Source organism: Liolophura sinensis, chromosome 8, assembly GCF_032854445.1.
Source record: "Liolophura sinensis isolate JHLJ2023 chromosome 8, CUHK_Ljap_v2, whole genome shotgun sequence".
In the NCBI taxonomy this organism is placed as follows: Eukaryota; Metazoa; Mollusca; class Polyplacophora; order Chitonida; family Chitonidae; genus Liolophura; species Liolophura sinensis.
In genome coordinates, this window is record NC_088302.1 from 56,280,677 (window position 1) to 56,295,808 (window position 15,132).

General features: G+C 41.1%; 1 protein-coding gene across 1 annotated transcript in view; it reads left to right on the forward strand.

Annotated features, from left to right (window-relative positions):
- Window positions 1-97: 97 nt before the first annotated feature.
- LOC135472228 (Bardet-Biedl syndrome 7 protein homolog) overlaps window positions 98-15,132 on the forward strand; it is a 30,921-nt gene continuing 15,886 nt past the window's right edge. The window contains 11 exon segments of the mRNA XM_064751625.1: window positions 98-201; window positions 3,571-3,633; window positions 3,636-3,655; window positions 5,803-5,862; window positions 8,916-8,978; window positions 9,286-9,461; window positions 11,248-11,434; window positions 12,599-12,671; window positions 13,020-13,086; window positions 13,882-13,931; window positions 14,761-14,891. Coding sequence (XP_064607695.1) covers window positions 3,618-3,633; window positions 3,636-3,655; window positions 5,803-5,862; window positions 8,916-8,978; window positions 9,286-9,461; window positions 11,248-11,434; window positions 12,599-12,671; window positions 13,020-13,086; window positions 13,882-13,931; window positions 14,761-14,891 — 843 coding nt within the window. The 5' untranslated portion in view covers window positions 98-201; window positions 3,571-3,617.

Sequence of the window (15,132 nt, forward strand, 5' to 3'; positions counted from 1 at the left end):
TGAGAGCAGAACAAACGCAAACCTTTGTATAAAAATGTAAGGGGTCAAGCAGGAGAATCGTTTTGAATCGGTTCATAGATCCATATGCTGCTAAAAAGGATCCACGATATTCTACAGTCATATTTGTACCTAGGGTAAATATTTACTGGTACCTGTTGGTTGACAGGTGACAACAGTAACAAGATGGCGCCGAATTACCGAAGAAGGCCACAGACCCCCATTAGTTTTCCATAAGCGACAATGTTAACGTTTAGCGCTGTAGCTCAGTCCCAAACATTCCGAGGCCAATAAGCTTTGGTGCATACCTGGCCCAGCCTGAGAGAAAGAAGCTGTAAAAATCTTGACATAGGTTGACCGTCAAAATCTGGACCTTTACATGTCGGCAGCTGGGAGGGGTGCTTAGCAACGCCAAGGGGACGTCACTCGCAGCCTCGTCACCACCTGTCTCCTTGTGTCCTCTCGCCCAGAATTTCAAACTTTCACCATTAAAACTCATACCTGCGCAAAGCTTAGACAATTTCCATCATTTTCGTACCAAGCATGCACTTGTACACTAAAAACGGCAGGCTGGCAGCAAAAAAAAGACTTTACACCCTAAAATACACAGAACTACAATCGTCCCTACTGAAAAACGCAAGTTGTAATGGGGGTCTGTGTCCTATCACACCAGCCAACTTTTTTTAAAATCAATCATTTTTGCACCACATAATGCTTACTACCTCTAAACCTCACACATAAAGTTACAGCTTGATACATGCAAAAACTTTTCAGTAGGAGGAATTTAACTTGGGGTACCCCTATCTTGGAAATGTGTCTGTTTGTCCGTCCTCAAGCACCAAGTTCAAAGCTCTGTAGTGCACATACCGTTGAAAATATCTTAACCAGGTCAAATGTTTTGGAAAGCTGGTATGTATATCTGCAAGAAAAATGAAAAAAATTCCAATGACAAAGTATTTTACATTTTCCATTGACAAACATTTAGAAAATTATGGATTTTCAAGTAGATTTTCTTGTTTACAGCAGTGTTAAGAAAATACTTAAAAGCCAAAAGTGTCAAAATACATATCAAAAGACAGGTAATTTATCTGACAATTCACTTAGCAAATATAGGACATACCTTTTAGCAACTTTGTGCAAAATTTGACTTAAAGTGATACAGGTGGGTAGCAAAGCGGAGTTTCAAAATTCCAGAAAAGTACATTTTGATCACCATCAAAGTAAACGTATGCATCCAAATTGATATAGAAATGCTCATAGGCACAGTTTCCATGGATAGGGCTAAAGAAAAGACTAGTATCCCTTTTACATAGTGATTCACATGATAAAACCCTTTAAAAGATCACCCACTCCCCCCCCCCCCCACACACACACACACACTACTCCCCTTTCCCGTCTCCCCCATGGCTGCCATTGGTTGGCTGGCTTACCTCAACTCACAGTGCAAAAGAATCCCACCACCTGTGTTGTTGCCTCAGACTAAATTAGTACTTTCCACATAACAAATACCAAAGTGTGACACTGGCATCTACAAGAGATAAGTAGAGGGGAGAAATATGAATTTGCCACTTACAAAAATAAAGCCACACAGTACATGCACATTGGTCATTCAGACAGTCAGCAAGGCAACCCTCCCAAGACATGTTGAAGGGACCCAAGAAGAGGGGAAAAGCTATACTTTTTAACCTGTAACAACACAGAAATCCTCAAATAATCAGTGAGAAATTACATCCGTAATCAGGTTCCACACTGGGTGTTGCTGGGTGGGCATGAGGAATGGACATTCAAACTGTCCGTACATATATGAGAAACCTGTGACGTTTCCCCGGTTGGGGGGGTGGGGGGGCCGGAGGGGTATGTGTCATGGTGTAGTACCGGACCAATGACGGGGATTCTAGGTCGGCCAAAGGAGTCGAAGACTGCATCCGAATGGTCAGGCCTTTGAGGAAGCTGAACGGCTAGCAGACCCCACTCACCTAGGTAGATCCCAGTTCAATATATGCATAAACCAGGCAAAGTTCACTGACGCCATGTTTGGGAGACAAGATCTAAAGAGGGAAACCAAGACAAAAGCTCAATAGGTATTAAACTAGGATGTGAAAGACATATGTAGCTGTCTAATTTCTAACTTGTGTGTGAGGACATTGGAAACATAAAAAAAATCCCAGTTGCCCAGGGAGGTGGATGCCACACTGGGCCAGATACTAAAACAAAAACTCCTTGAGATGTCGCAGGAACAGCGTACTATGTTCTGGTGGAAAAACAGACACCTGGTGGGGCAGAGACTCATTTTCACAAGGGCAATATTCCAACAGATCACACTCACATGTATGCTAGAAACTTGAAATTGATCATTTTTGTTCCAACGCCACACATACTGTGTGAGTGCACATGTAACTTGTCAGAGGAATGAATATACACATGCAATGAAAACTACATGCCTACAGTGGTTTATTTTTAAGTTTAAAGAGGAAAATTTACCTTGTCCACTTCAAGTCTATGCCCAAAACAGCAGACAGTGTTCCAGCAGATATGCCTGTTTTTCATGTTTTGTGACCTGCAGGATGATTTGAAGCACATTTACCTAGTGTGTGGTGGCACACATGGGAGGAACCTGACTTGGTTTGTAAATTAAATGCACACTGGCCCTCTCTACTACTCTAGCCAAGTAAATTAATCTGCTGATGTGTTTTTATCCAGCTGTGTGAGGCTGGGCCCTTATATGTGATGCAAGGCCTTATTGACCATCCTTAATCACACCACCCTATCTATCAGCCACATACTCCAATTTCACTCGCAGCACTCAAATTTTGCATTATTTATCAAATGTCAGCCCCAAAAGAGACATTTTAAAAACCAGGAACAATGAAAACATTGTCTGTGTTTGTTCCAGTCTGTTTATACTCCTGTACTACCCTTGACCACAGAGCGCTTTAGCCGATTTTTAGACAAAATGGGATATGTGGGGAAAATATAGAATTAAAAAGCTTTAAAACTGCTCAATCAAGTTCCATGTCAATGCAAACCACATCGCAGATGTACCCACCCAAATATTATCAGGCTGTTGCCAAATCTGAGCACACAGTGACATATTACATGTTTTGGCACAAGTGGACAGATCAGGCCACAGACCCCCATTAGTTTTCCATAAGCGACAATGTTAACGTTAGCGCTGTAGCTCAGTCCAAACATTCGAGGCCAATAAGCTTTGGTGCATACCTGGCCCAGCTGAGAGAAAGAAGCTGTAAAAATCTTGACATAGGTTGACTGGAAAAATCTGGACCTTCTACATGCCGGCAGCTGGGAGGGGTGCCTAGCAACGCCAAGGGGACGTCACTCGCAGCCTCGTCACCACCTGTCTCTTGTGTCCTCTCGCCCAGAATTTCAAACTTTCACCATTAAAACTCATAGCTGCGCAAAGCTTAGACAATTTCCATCATTTTCATACCAAGCATGCACTTGTACACTAAAAACGGCAGGCTGGCAGCAAAAAAAAGACTTTACACCCTAAAATACACAGAACTACAATCGTCCCTACTGAAAAACGCAAGTTGTAATGGGGGGTCTGTGTCCAGAACTTGACGAGCCCACTGAAGAAATATATCTGTTAAACCTTCAAGATGATGGAAATGAATTTATCCGAGTAGACTATGTCCAGGTAATGTATCCTTTCACTATCCTGCTCACAGTAGAACGGCTTATAATAAGCAGGACTGAGAATAAGGTTAATTTAGGTACCCGTACAACAACAACAAAAATGTTCCTGCCCACATAAGCGGATGGTTTGGGATGTTGCTCAGATGGGTGCAAAAAGTCATGGTCATGGATTGCTCCCATTCAGCTATAAAGGAAACATTTTAAGATTTCAGAAACAGTCGATTACTAACCTCTCCATCCTGTCCAGTTACTCCTTTACAATTCTTTGCATCCCAGGGCACTTAACTGTTAAAATCCCGAGCCGTCGCTCATTCCAAAGGTAAAAATCCATCCATATTTCAGTCAAGGGCGGTGCAATACAGTAAACCTTACACAATGTGGCGCAGCCGCTGCGCTGTGCTTTGTGTCACCTGCAAGGCACTGTGGGGCAGATCCCTAGCACTGTGCAGTTGTCCTTCATACAGTAAGCCTACTGTGCAAGAGCTGCATGGCACTGTCTTCAGTGTGCAGTGCGGTACCACAGCTGTGCACTACCACAACAGAATGATTTGTTGGGGCCTGAAATACTTTGAAACCCTTAAAAATATGTAATTTTCATTTTAAAATTTTCATTTGCTGTGTAGTTTTCTGTTACAACAAAGCCTCACTGTTCTGCAAGTGAGATATACACATGTAGGCCAAAAATAAGATTATCACATACAAGTCTCATGTCTTGGTAGAAGGATTTTGTAAACTGTGGTAAAGTTTTATTTGTGATGAAAAAGCAAAATGAAGCAAGTGCGCGTGGATTGACAGTTTTCTGTGACAAAAGGAAGCAGCTGACTAACCAATCATGTGGCACATTACCACTTGGCTCAACCATTCAGATGCAAAGTGATTAACAGATCATGCTATGAAGATCGGCGCAGCCGGTCTTTAAAGTATGGCAAATATCTAGAAGTTTACAGATTTTTTTGCCCAAAATGGTAAGTATACACATGTTTTATTATGTTTTGTTGCATCTACAGTGCTTAATTGTATATCTTTATTAGCTGATATACCAAATACTTGTTAGGTGTTGTTGTTGTTTCATCGAAAAACTAGAGCTTCTGCAATACTAATGTCTGTCATTTCTAATTAGATCATCCTTTTTATGTGTTGTAAAAGTGAATAAAATATTTTGTTGTTTCTATTCTGTTGTAAAACTGTCTTTTACTTCTATTCATAAGGCACTGCGTATTATGTGAGTGTAAAAAATCCATCGGGTTTTATTATGATGTTAATATTGTCATTGTTTTTTCTCTACATTTGTAGTGGAGTCATCAAACACAGACGCCAGCGTCCACTGACCACAAACTGTACTACTCTGTGACCAGCTGTCCTTTGTGACCTCTATTACAAGAAGCTGGTTGAAAGACATGTATTAAAAATAAATTATATTCAGAGATGTCACAGTTTTTTTTTTCTTCCTTCTTTAATTGACTGATTGCTTCTGTTGGTAGTTTAACAAAAATATCTCAGTTATGTAATGATGGACAGTATAATTATGGCTGGCTCTAATTAGGTACATCTGGAAAACATCAGCAGATTTTATTCTGCCAAGACTTCCACTCCATGTGTGGAAGAATTAGGCGATAGCCAGATTGGAACAGGTGAACATATTGTTGACCAGACACTGTGTTTAATTTCATGCTAGGGTGGCCAACAGGTTTTACCAGATGTAACATATTCCTGCCATGGTATTGGTTAAGTATATTATACTGTGTCGCATCAACTCTATATTTACAGTGCCCCGTTACTACTAACTTTGTGGCAGCGGATTCTGTGTGTGACTAAGAATGGCAGACCTTCTGAAAACATACAGCTACAGAAGGAAGTAATTGACAAAATATATATCCTAACAATTATCTGTCTCACTTGACATTTTTTAATTGCCATTCTCGTGATCTATAAGTAAATTGATCCTGATATAGAGAAGGACTAGGAAAGGCACATAATGTGTATGGTTTTGGTCAAAATATCAAAACAATGCATTTGTTACTTGCTTCCTTTTGTCATAAGAGGAGGACAGTGTAGTCCAAGACGGTTTTGTGATTCTGGGACCGGATCTTTAAGATCATGCATCGTATACTTCAAATAGATTTCATTATTTGTTTTTGTTTTTTTCAGGTGGGGATTACGTCACAAAAGACGATGAGACTTTTACCTCTGTCTGGTAAGACACAGAAGGTAAGCAGCTTGTTTAGCAATTTAGTCCTCTGATGTTAAACATGTGAAGAAAAAAAAAAAGAATATTTAAAACTACTGAAAACTGAGTCTATTCAGAAGTCCTCTGAAAAACATCAGGTTGCATTATTATTTATATGTGGGAGAGAGATGCACATGTGAGAAAGCTCATCAGTAACTTGCCAAATCTTGTTGGTTTAGGCCGTGCACTTACCTTATCCCATGAAACTGACAGCAATTGTATTGGTGAAAAGCTCATTGTATGGTGTTTAGCAACAATCAAATAAATAAATAAAACAAATATAATTAAAGCTGTTAGCAGGGTTCGCACGGGTCCTTAAAAACCTTGAAAGTACGGTAATTCAAGGACTGGAAAGTGCTTGAATTTGACCTTTTTATGTGGAGGTCCTTTAAAGTACTTGTTTTTGTTTGTGTCATGTGAAGAAAGTTATTCGGTGGTAAGAATCTGTGAATCAACTGGCAACAGGCATGCACCTAAAATGGCCACCAGTGGTATGTACATGTCATAGTTTTGTGCCACTACAGACTTCCTTTTCTCTGCTAGAGGGCGCTAAGATCACCACTTTTGGGTTTGGTGGTAAGAGCTTACGCTGTAGTCATCGAGAGTGATTTGATGCATGAAAAAAAAAACGCATTAGAGATGCCAGGCAACTGTCGTTTTATCGATGAATGGCTGTAGTTCCCAGATTTCAAGGACTGGCTTGTGCGTGACGCCAGCAGTGTCAGTCGGGCATGCTGGTGATTGTGTCTCCGAACTATAAATGTCTCCAGCATGGGCAGATCTGCCCTGGACTACTCGTGACTGACAGTGGCGCTGTTTTCAAACACGTACGTTGTGCGGAATTATTTTAAGCTGCGCTTTTTATTCTGATGCACAGTGGAAAATTGATAAGAATCAATGATGGGTTGTCTGATTATCAGTGATGTCTTCACCGACTGATGGTTATGGCACCAACACACGGCTGCGTACCGGTCCAATGCCACGGCATGGCTGTACCACGCTTACAAAATGACCTAAAAAAGTATTCAAGCTGTGCCTGTTGTCTCAGTTTGTACGCGAAAGCAGAGATTGTGACTGTATGAGGTACTTGAATTTGTATTTTAACTACTTGAAAGTACTTGAAAAGTCCTTGAAATTTTGTTGGCCATCTGGCGTACGAACTCAGGCGTGTTAGGTTCCAGTTAGCACTACTGGTGGACAAGCATCAAGGCCCAAGTGAATGTCAAATAAGAAAACACTATGCAAGTAATGCACTGAACCAATTTGCCACGATGGGAAAAAAAAGCTTCAGCAAACATCTGTTTGCAAAAAGATGCTAACACACATAATGACGAATAGCTCCATTTAACTGCTGAAGAAGAGGGACAATGGACAATTCAACAAATTCAACCAGCATGTAAAAACTGTAACAGTATTTACAAAAACTGACAACATGGACAAAAGTGAAAAATAACCAACTGGGTTTGAACCGCACACTACCAGATACCATATACAATGCACCCACTGCTGAAGAACACCACAGCGTCTTGCCCGTATTAGGCCTTGGTGATCGCCGAACCTGGTTAAGTACGTACATTTCAGGTTGCTCGACACATGGTGTGCAGTCACCTGACTCTAGTGTCCCATCTGGTTTGCCTGGGCTCAGTTCAGTTTTGACAGCGGGCGAGGACAGAGTGCATGTAGCTGACAGGAAATGTTAGGAGACTATAAAGATATGAAGTTTTGGCCTTAATAGTTAGATGGAATAAGTGGGCATGGCGTACGGTCTCGTAGTTACATTTCTGTGCGGCACCCTAAAGCCGGTCTCTTCCTCACAGGCATGTAAGGTCTAGACCTGAAAAGAAACTGGAAATCATGATATTTCTTTAATGATTGAATTTGGCCTAATAAGAGGTACATTTGTTGGGCTCGTCATGACTCAAGGTACATGTGTGGATAGAAATTGTTGGTATATTTGGCAGTGGCTTTGGACTTATATTGGTGTTAGCTTGGGGTTATGGGGGAATGCCATCGGGATTGGTGAGAACGGGCTGGCTTACATGCGGAATTGTCCGTTAATAACTTTGGAGAGGAGGAAGAGTGGTTCATTTATTGGTTTGAATGACAGGCGGCCAACCTATGGGGCAGGTTACCTGCAGCCCGTGTACAGTAATGAACAGTTAAATCTAAAGTCTGTGTTAAATGCACAGCTTACAGTTCTATTTCTGAAGTAGGGTGGTGTCATTTAAACATTTCTAGCAAAAAAAAAATATTGATCTTAGCTCAAATCCGTTGACATCCACAAGAAACTACTTGTCAAATTGGGCTACAATTTGGTGCAAGCTTCACATTTCTAGCTACCATAGTTCTCGAGTTACAGGCCATTGAAATTACGTAAATGAAAACATTTTTTGATCATATATCGAAAAGTTACAAAGATAGGCAAATTCATCAGAAAGCAAATTCTGAATCAGCATTGCCAAATACACCAGAATACATAAAAACATTATCAAAATTAGACACTTTTTGAGATGCCATAACTTCGACCAGTGGCTAGCTTCCAAAGCTTTTGATGAATGACTAATATATTTTCAAATTTGCTCTAACTGGGATCACTCTACAAGTATATGTACATCAAGTCTGAAAAGAACTCGTTCGTTGATTCTTGAGAAGATTTTTAAAGGGTTTGATCAGAATCCAAGATGGCTGCCATGTCAAGTGACCAAAGTTAACCCAAAACAGCCAAAATTTGCCTCGTACCTTGTTCCTAAAATCACCAAATTTTAACAACATCATATAAAAACTGTTCCTTTTACAGCTCTTAAAGCTTTCAAGAAAATGAAAGAAAAAAAAAACACTGGGAAGCTGTGTGTATTTAAGTGACTTTCTTACTTGCTTTTTTCCTTAGCATCTTAATTGTGTTTTCTTTTTTTCTTTAAATAGAAACATTTTGTGTTCTTCTAGTCTTTCAGGCGTAAATATGTAAGAAATACTTTAAATATTTTATTTTACTTTTAAAGGCAGATTTACCTCAGTCTTCACACTTTTCTTTCAGGTTGCCATAGCAGACCATGAAGGAGTTCTTCAGTGTTTCAGTGTTAAAAAGGGGGAGATTACTGTAAGTTAAGCCTATTAGTTGATGATTTAGGCATGTCCAGCAGTCCTGTTGAAATGAATTTGATACCATTTTGATGATAGCTTTCAAATGGACGTGCATTCTATGTGTTAGGTCACTATTTGTAATAATATCAAACTGAGAATTATTGAAAACTTGGATAAGTTTCCCTGTAGATGGTTTTGTATCATGATAATTTCTTCGCAGTGTTTGTATGATTTTCAAAGCACATGTAACAGTTACATGTACAACTTACAAACATGACAAACTGTCAGTACTGACATGTGATAACATCTGTATTTCATTTCAGCATGCCTTCAAGACCCTGCCAGCTCAGAAGATGACACGGTTAGAACTTGGGGGACCAGTGGGCGGTGCAAAGGAGAGAATCTTTGTGGCCTCAGGGGCAGAAGTTCAGGGCTACACCAAGAAGGGAAAACAGTTTCTAGGCTTCGATACAAACATGACTGACAACATTTCTTCAATGTAAGTGTATTAGATACTGGTGCTGTGAAGGCCTGCAGTATTGATGAACTCTGTAAAACTGTGGGAGAACAATTGTAAGGGTATTTCAACATAACACAATGTCATCAAGAAGCATTGTTCGTTGTTATCAGACAAGTGGTACATGTACTCTGTGGAATCTGGTCAGTCACGGTAACCCTGTTTGAGGTATTGCCAGAATACTAGGATTTTACATTGTTTGTACAAACGCACGCACTGGTCAGATGTCAGGCTGCCTGGCAGTCACATGAAATGGCCAGTGGGAAGTTTTGATAGAGAGAAACCCACACACTGGTCAGATGTCAGTCTGCCTGGCAGTCACATGAAATGGCCAGTGGGAAGTTTTGATAGAGAGAAACCCACGCACTGGCCAGATGTCAGCCTGCCTGGCAGTCACATGAAATGGCCAGTGGGAAGTTTTGATAGAGAGAAACACACGCACTGGCCAGATGTCAGTCTGCCTGGCAGTCACATGAAATGGCCAGTGGGAAGTTTTGATAGAGAGAAACCCACGCACTGGCCAGATGTCAGCCTGCCTGGCAGTCACATGAAAAGGCCAGTGGGAAGTTTTGATAGAGAGAAACACACGCACTGGCCAGATGTCAGTCTGCCTGGCAGTCACATGAAATGGCCAGTGGGAAGTTTTGATAGAGAGAAACGCACGCACTGGTCAGATGTCAGTCTGCCTGGCAGTCACATGAAATGGCCAGTGGGAAGTTTTGATAGAGAGAAACCCACACACTGGTCAGATTTCAGTCTGCCCGGCAGTCACATGAAATGGCCAGTGGGAAGTTTTGATAGAGAGAAACACACGCACTGGTCAGATTTCAGTCTGCCTGGCAGTCACATGAAATGGCCAGTGGGAAGTTTTGATAGAGAGAAACCCACGCACTGGTCAGATGTCAGTCTGCCTGGCAGTCACATGAAATGGCCAGTGGGAAGATTTGATAGAGAGAAACGCATGCACTGGTCAGATGTCAGTCTGCCTGGCAGTCACATGAAATGGCCAGTGGGAAGTTTTGATAGAGAGAAACCCACACACTGGTCAGATGTCAGTCTGCCTGGCAGTCACATGAAATGGCCAGTGGGAAGTTTTGATAGAGAGAAACCCACGCACTGGCCAGATTTCAGTCTGCCTGGCAGTCACATGAAATGGCCAGTGGGAAGTTTTGATAGAGAGAAACCCACGCACTGGTCAGATGTCAGTCTGCCTGGCAGTCACATGAAATGGCCAGTGGGAAGTTTTGATAGAGAGAAACCCACGCACTGGTCAGACGTCAGTCTGCCTGGCAGTCACATGAAATGGCCAGTGGGAAGTTTTGATAGAGAGAAACCCGTGCACTGGTCAGACGTCAGTCTGCCTGGCAGTCACATGAAATGGCCAGTGGGAAGTTTTGATAGAGAGAAACCCACACACTGGCCAGATTTCAGTCTGCCTGGCAGTCACATAAAATGGCAAGTGGGAAGTTTTTATAGAGAGAAACACACGCACTGGCCAGATGTCAGTCTGCCTGTCAGTCACATGAAATGGCCAGTGGGAAGTTTTGATAGAGAGAAAACTTGGGCATGAAAAACTGACAAGCATATTCCTGACATGTAAAGTATACTATTAAATTGTTATCTCATGTATTCTGTATAAATTAGAGGGACCTGTATGGGCCAAGATGTTTACGAGTGGGGTGTTGATGGTGCTGAGTTGTTTACCTGTGTCTGTTTTTCAGGTGGGTGGATGAAGCTGAACTGTTCACCTATGTGTGTCTGTTTTCAGGTGGGTGGACGGTGCTGAACTTTTTACCTGTGGTAATCACATCTACAATCACTACAGAGACTGTAAGGATATGCATTACTTCCTGTGTGGAGACAAAATCAATGATGTGGTGACTCTACCAATCAACAAGCACCCAGAAATCATCCCCATACTGGCTTGTCAGGACAGGGTCCTCAGAATACTACAGGTAACACAGACCTCATGGTTAATACGAGACTTGATTACAGGTGTTGTGGGTTGTGAGATTTACTCCATGTTACACCAGCTTGTTTGCTTGTAATTCTTGTCTTCAGTATTGCTTACAGAAAGGTTTAGAAGGTGCCACATTGAACATGTTGCGCGTAAGTTGAAACAGCTAAAATGTTGGTGCCATTTTGACCAGTGAAATGGATCACTATTTTGGTAGAAAACAGTATTCTTACCTATAAATGTAGGATTGACTTCTTGTCAGTTTTTGTAACTTTTAAAAATACCTGTATTTGCTAGTAAGTTCTCCAATAAAATGAAAAAGACAGTTCATAGTTACCTTTAAAACTTTAAGTTACTTTCACATTTGATTTTGAAAGTAATGAAACACCTGTTTTAATTATAAAGCCTGCATGTATATATGAAATGTGATCGTTATTTTCTGTATTGATCTAAGACTGTCATCTTCGAGCATTGTATTGATCTAAACTTGTCAGTCATCCTTAGACATGTGACACTACCCAGATTGTATTGATGTAAACTGGTCAGTCATCCTTAGACATATAACACTACCCAGATTGTATTGATGTAAACCTGTCTGTCATCCTTGGACACGTGACACTACCCAGATTGTATTGATCTAAACCTGTCAGTCATCCTTAGACATATGACACTTTCCAGATTGTATTGATCTCAACCTGTCAGTCATCCTTAGACATATGACACTTCCCAGATTGTATTGATGTAAACCTGTCTGTCATCCTTGGACACGTGACACTACCCAGATTGTATTGATCTCAACCTGTCTGTCATCTTTAGACATGTGACACTACCCAGATTGTATTGATCTCAACCTGTCAGTCATCCTTAGACATATGACACTTCCCAGATTGTATTGATCTCAACCTGTCTGTCATCTTTAGACATGTGACACTACCCAGATTGTATTGATCTAAACCTGTCAGTCATCCTTAGACATGTGACACTTCCCAGATTGTATTGATCTCAACCTGTCAGTCATCTTTAGACATGTGACACTACCCAGATTGTATTGATGTAAACCTGTCCGTCATCCTTGGACACGTGACACTACCCAGATTGTATTGATGTAAACCTGTCCGTCATCTTTGACACATGCCTTTACCCAGGGTTGTTCATTCCGCAGGACTCAGACCTGGTATATGAGATGGAGTTGCCTGGGCCACCAGTTGTCCTCCAGCTTTATGCCAATAATGGAGGTCAGTGCACTTGGTCTGTCGGAGGTTTCATTCAAGAGACATGTCTCTCAATAAAATTTCACAGTAATGCTTGTGGAAAGCAAAAACACATAGGATTCAAGCTAAGATCACTTTTGTTCTTTTTTGTATTGCTCCAGTAACTACAGTTACACAATATATATATTTTTTCACTCCATCTGTGGTTCATGTAAAGTAATGTCAGCAGGCATTCACCAGAACTTATGAGTAGGAACAGTGTTATGTATTCTTCCTCTGATGGAGTTTAAATGTTTTTACAGTAATTATATCTGTCTTACAGTCCCAGCCTACAGCTTTACATCTAATGAATTTGGCCTGTTTGTCTTACAGGAGATGAGGGTAATGAGATTTTGTATGGCACGTCTGATGGCAGAGTTGGACTGGTTGAAGTGGGAAGGTAAGGGGAATAACTCTGATGACATTACTTGGATTCACCATCGCTAACTTTTCTTCAGTTTGCCTTTCTCCCAAATTATTACTTAATAGGTTTTGTCCAAAATGAATTTGTGTTAGACAGTATTGGAATTGTTGTGGTGTTGTAATTTCTAGTTTAGTTGAATTAAATGAAGGTGTGAAAGTACCTGTATGTTTGCTGAAAAAGTGCCTTGGTGTTGAATGAGTTAGTGAAAGAAGCTAGCCATGTGCAATCAGTTTTCTGCTGTATTATCACTATTGTTAAGTTCAACATTTGTAAGCATTATACGCACTACTTTTGTAATAGATGCATTTGCCAAATATCTTAGGGTTACATGTATATCTCACTGGGGGTGTGTAAGTTCCATCTGGATACTTCTAATATCTGGTCAGCGGCCCTGATAGCACAGTTGGTTGAGCATCCGCTTCGGGAGTGGTAGATCCAGAGTCAATCCTTGGTCGGGTCACACCTTAGACCTTAAAACAGGAAATTGTAACTTCCACGCTTGGCATTCAGCATGAAGGGGACAGTACAACAACTGGTTGACCTGTATCAGAATAATGGCTTGGGCGGGGTGGCTTACTTGCCTTTGGTTAGGCGTTTCAGTGAAGCAGCACTAGATAAAAGACACATTACATGCACTCTAAGTATTATTTCGTCACCATATTACTGAAAAATTGTCAAGTACGATGTTAAACCCCTAGCACTCACTCACTCACTAATATCTGGTCAGTAGTTAGTCTGAAATTAGCTATTTTCAAACATTACATTTTTCAGGTTGGCCCCAGGACACAAGTGGGAGTTAGCAAATGAGAAGAGAAATGGAGGTAAAGTTGAAACAACGTACATGTGTGCAGCTTGTACTCACAGTGAGATGCATGTACATATATGTAATTTGTGTCTTCTTGTAAATATGGTATTCCACCAGACGCTAAGCATATTCAGAATAATACACAATTACTTGTACGCACAGTTTTTCATCAAGATACAAAATTTTGCTGACCGCCTCGAAGTTTGGAGGCCGCGCAATCAAATTCAGGGCGGGTCATACCAAAAAACAGTTCTTGCTGCTACCACGATTGGCACTCAGTAATGAAAGGTTAGAGCATGAAAACATGACTGGTTGGCCCGGTGTCAGTACAGTGTGACTGGGTGTAGTGTGTCATGTCTGGTGTCTTCGGCATGATGCTTCAGTGGCAGCAGCACTTTGGTTGCATGAACTCGCCTTGCTACAAGAAGATACAATATATGTACACACACTTAATGACTCTTCATTGTCATGTGACTGAAAAGTTGTTCAGTACGATATTAAACCCCAAACATACATACATACGTAATTTTGCTGGAGGCGGGATTTTGATTGTCTCTCAGTCGTTGGACACATGAGATTTGGATTGTCTCTCAGTCGATGGACACATGAGATTTGGATTGTCTGTCACTCATTGGGCAGAGTGTTTTTAAGGCTCCTCCCTCAATTCTGCTCCCTAAACCGTGGTGGCAGTAAGCTGCTGACAGCTGTTCAGGTGTACTTACATGAAGTTTAAGGGTTTGATTTTAACACTCCAGCTCCTTACAAACAAAACTTTCTGAAATACCTTATCTTGAGTACAGAGGTAAACTCTGGCTAGTCCGCAAATGTGGTGTTGTGGGTTGTAGGTGTGTTAAGCCTGGATAACTATGATGTGACTGGTGATGGGGTTCTAGACCTCATCGTGGGGCGTGATGACGGGCAGGTGGAGGTGTACAGTTATGATGACACAGATGAACCAACTCACCGCTTCAGCCATGTGAGTAACAGATAATTGTAGATAGGATGATGTTGTCAGTCAAGCGGGGTCTAGGAAACTTATTGTCTCTCTGGGAACAACAGAACCATATTTTTTGTAGCTTGTTCTGAAAGACTGAAAATCATATTCATATATGATTTTATTTCAGACACATGGTTCATATATATCATCATAAACATAAGTGTCCAAAAAAAAAAAAATGATGAGAAAAAGAAGAAAGGCTGCTGAGTATGCTATTCCT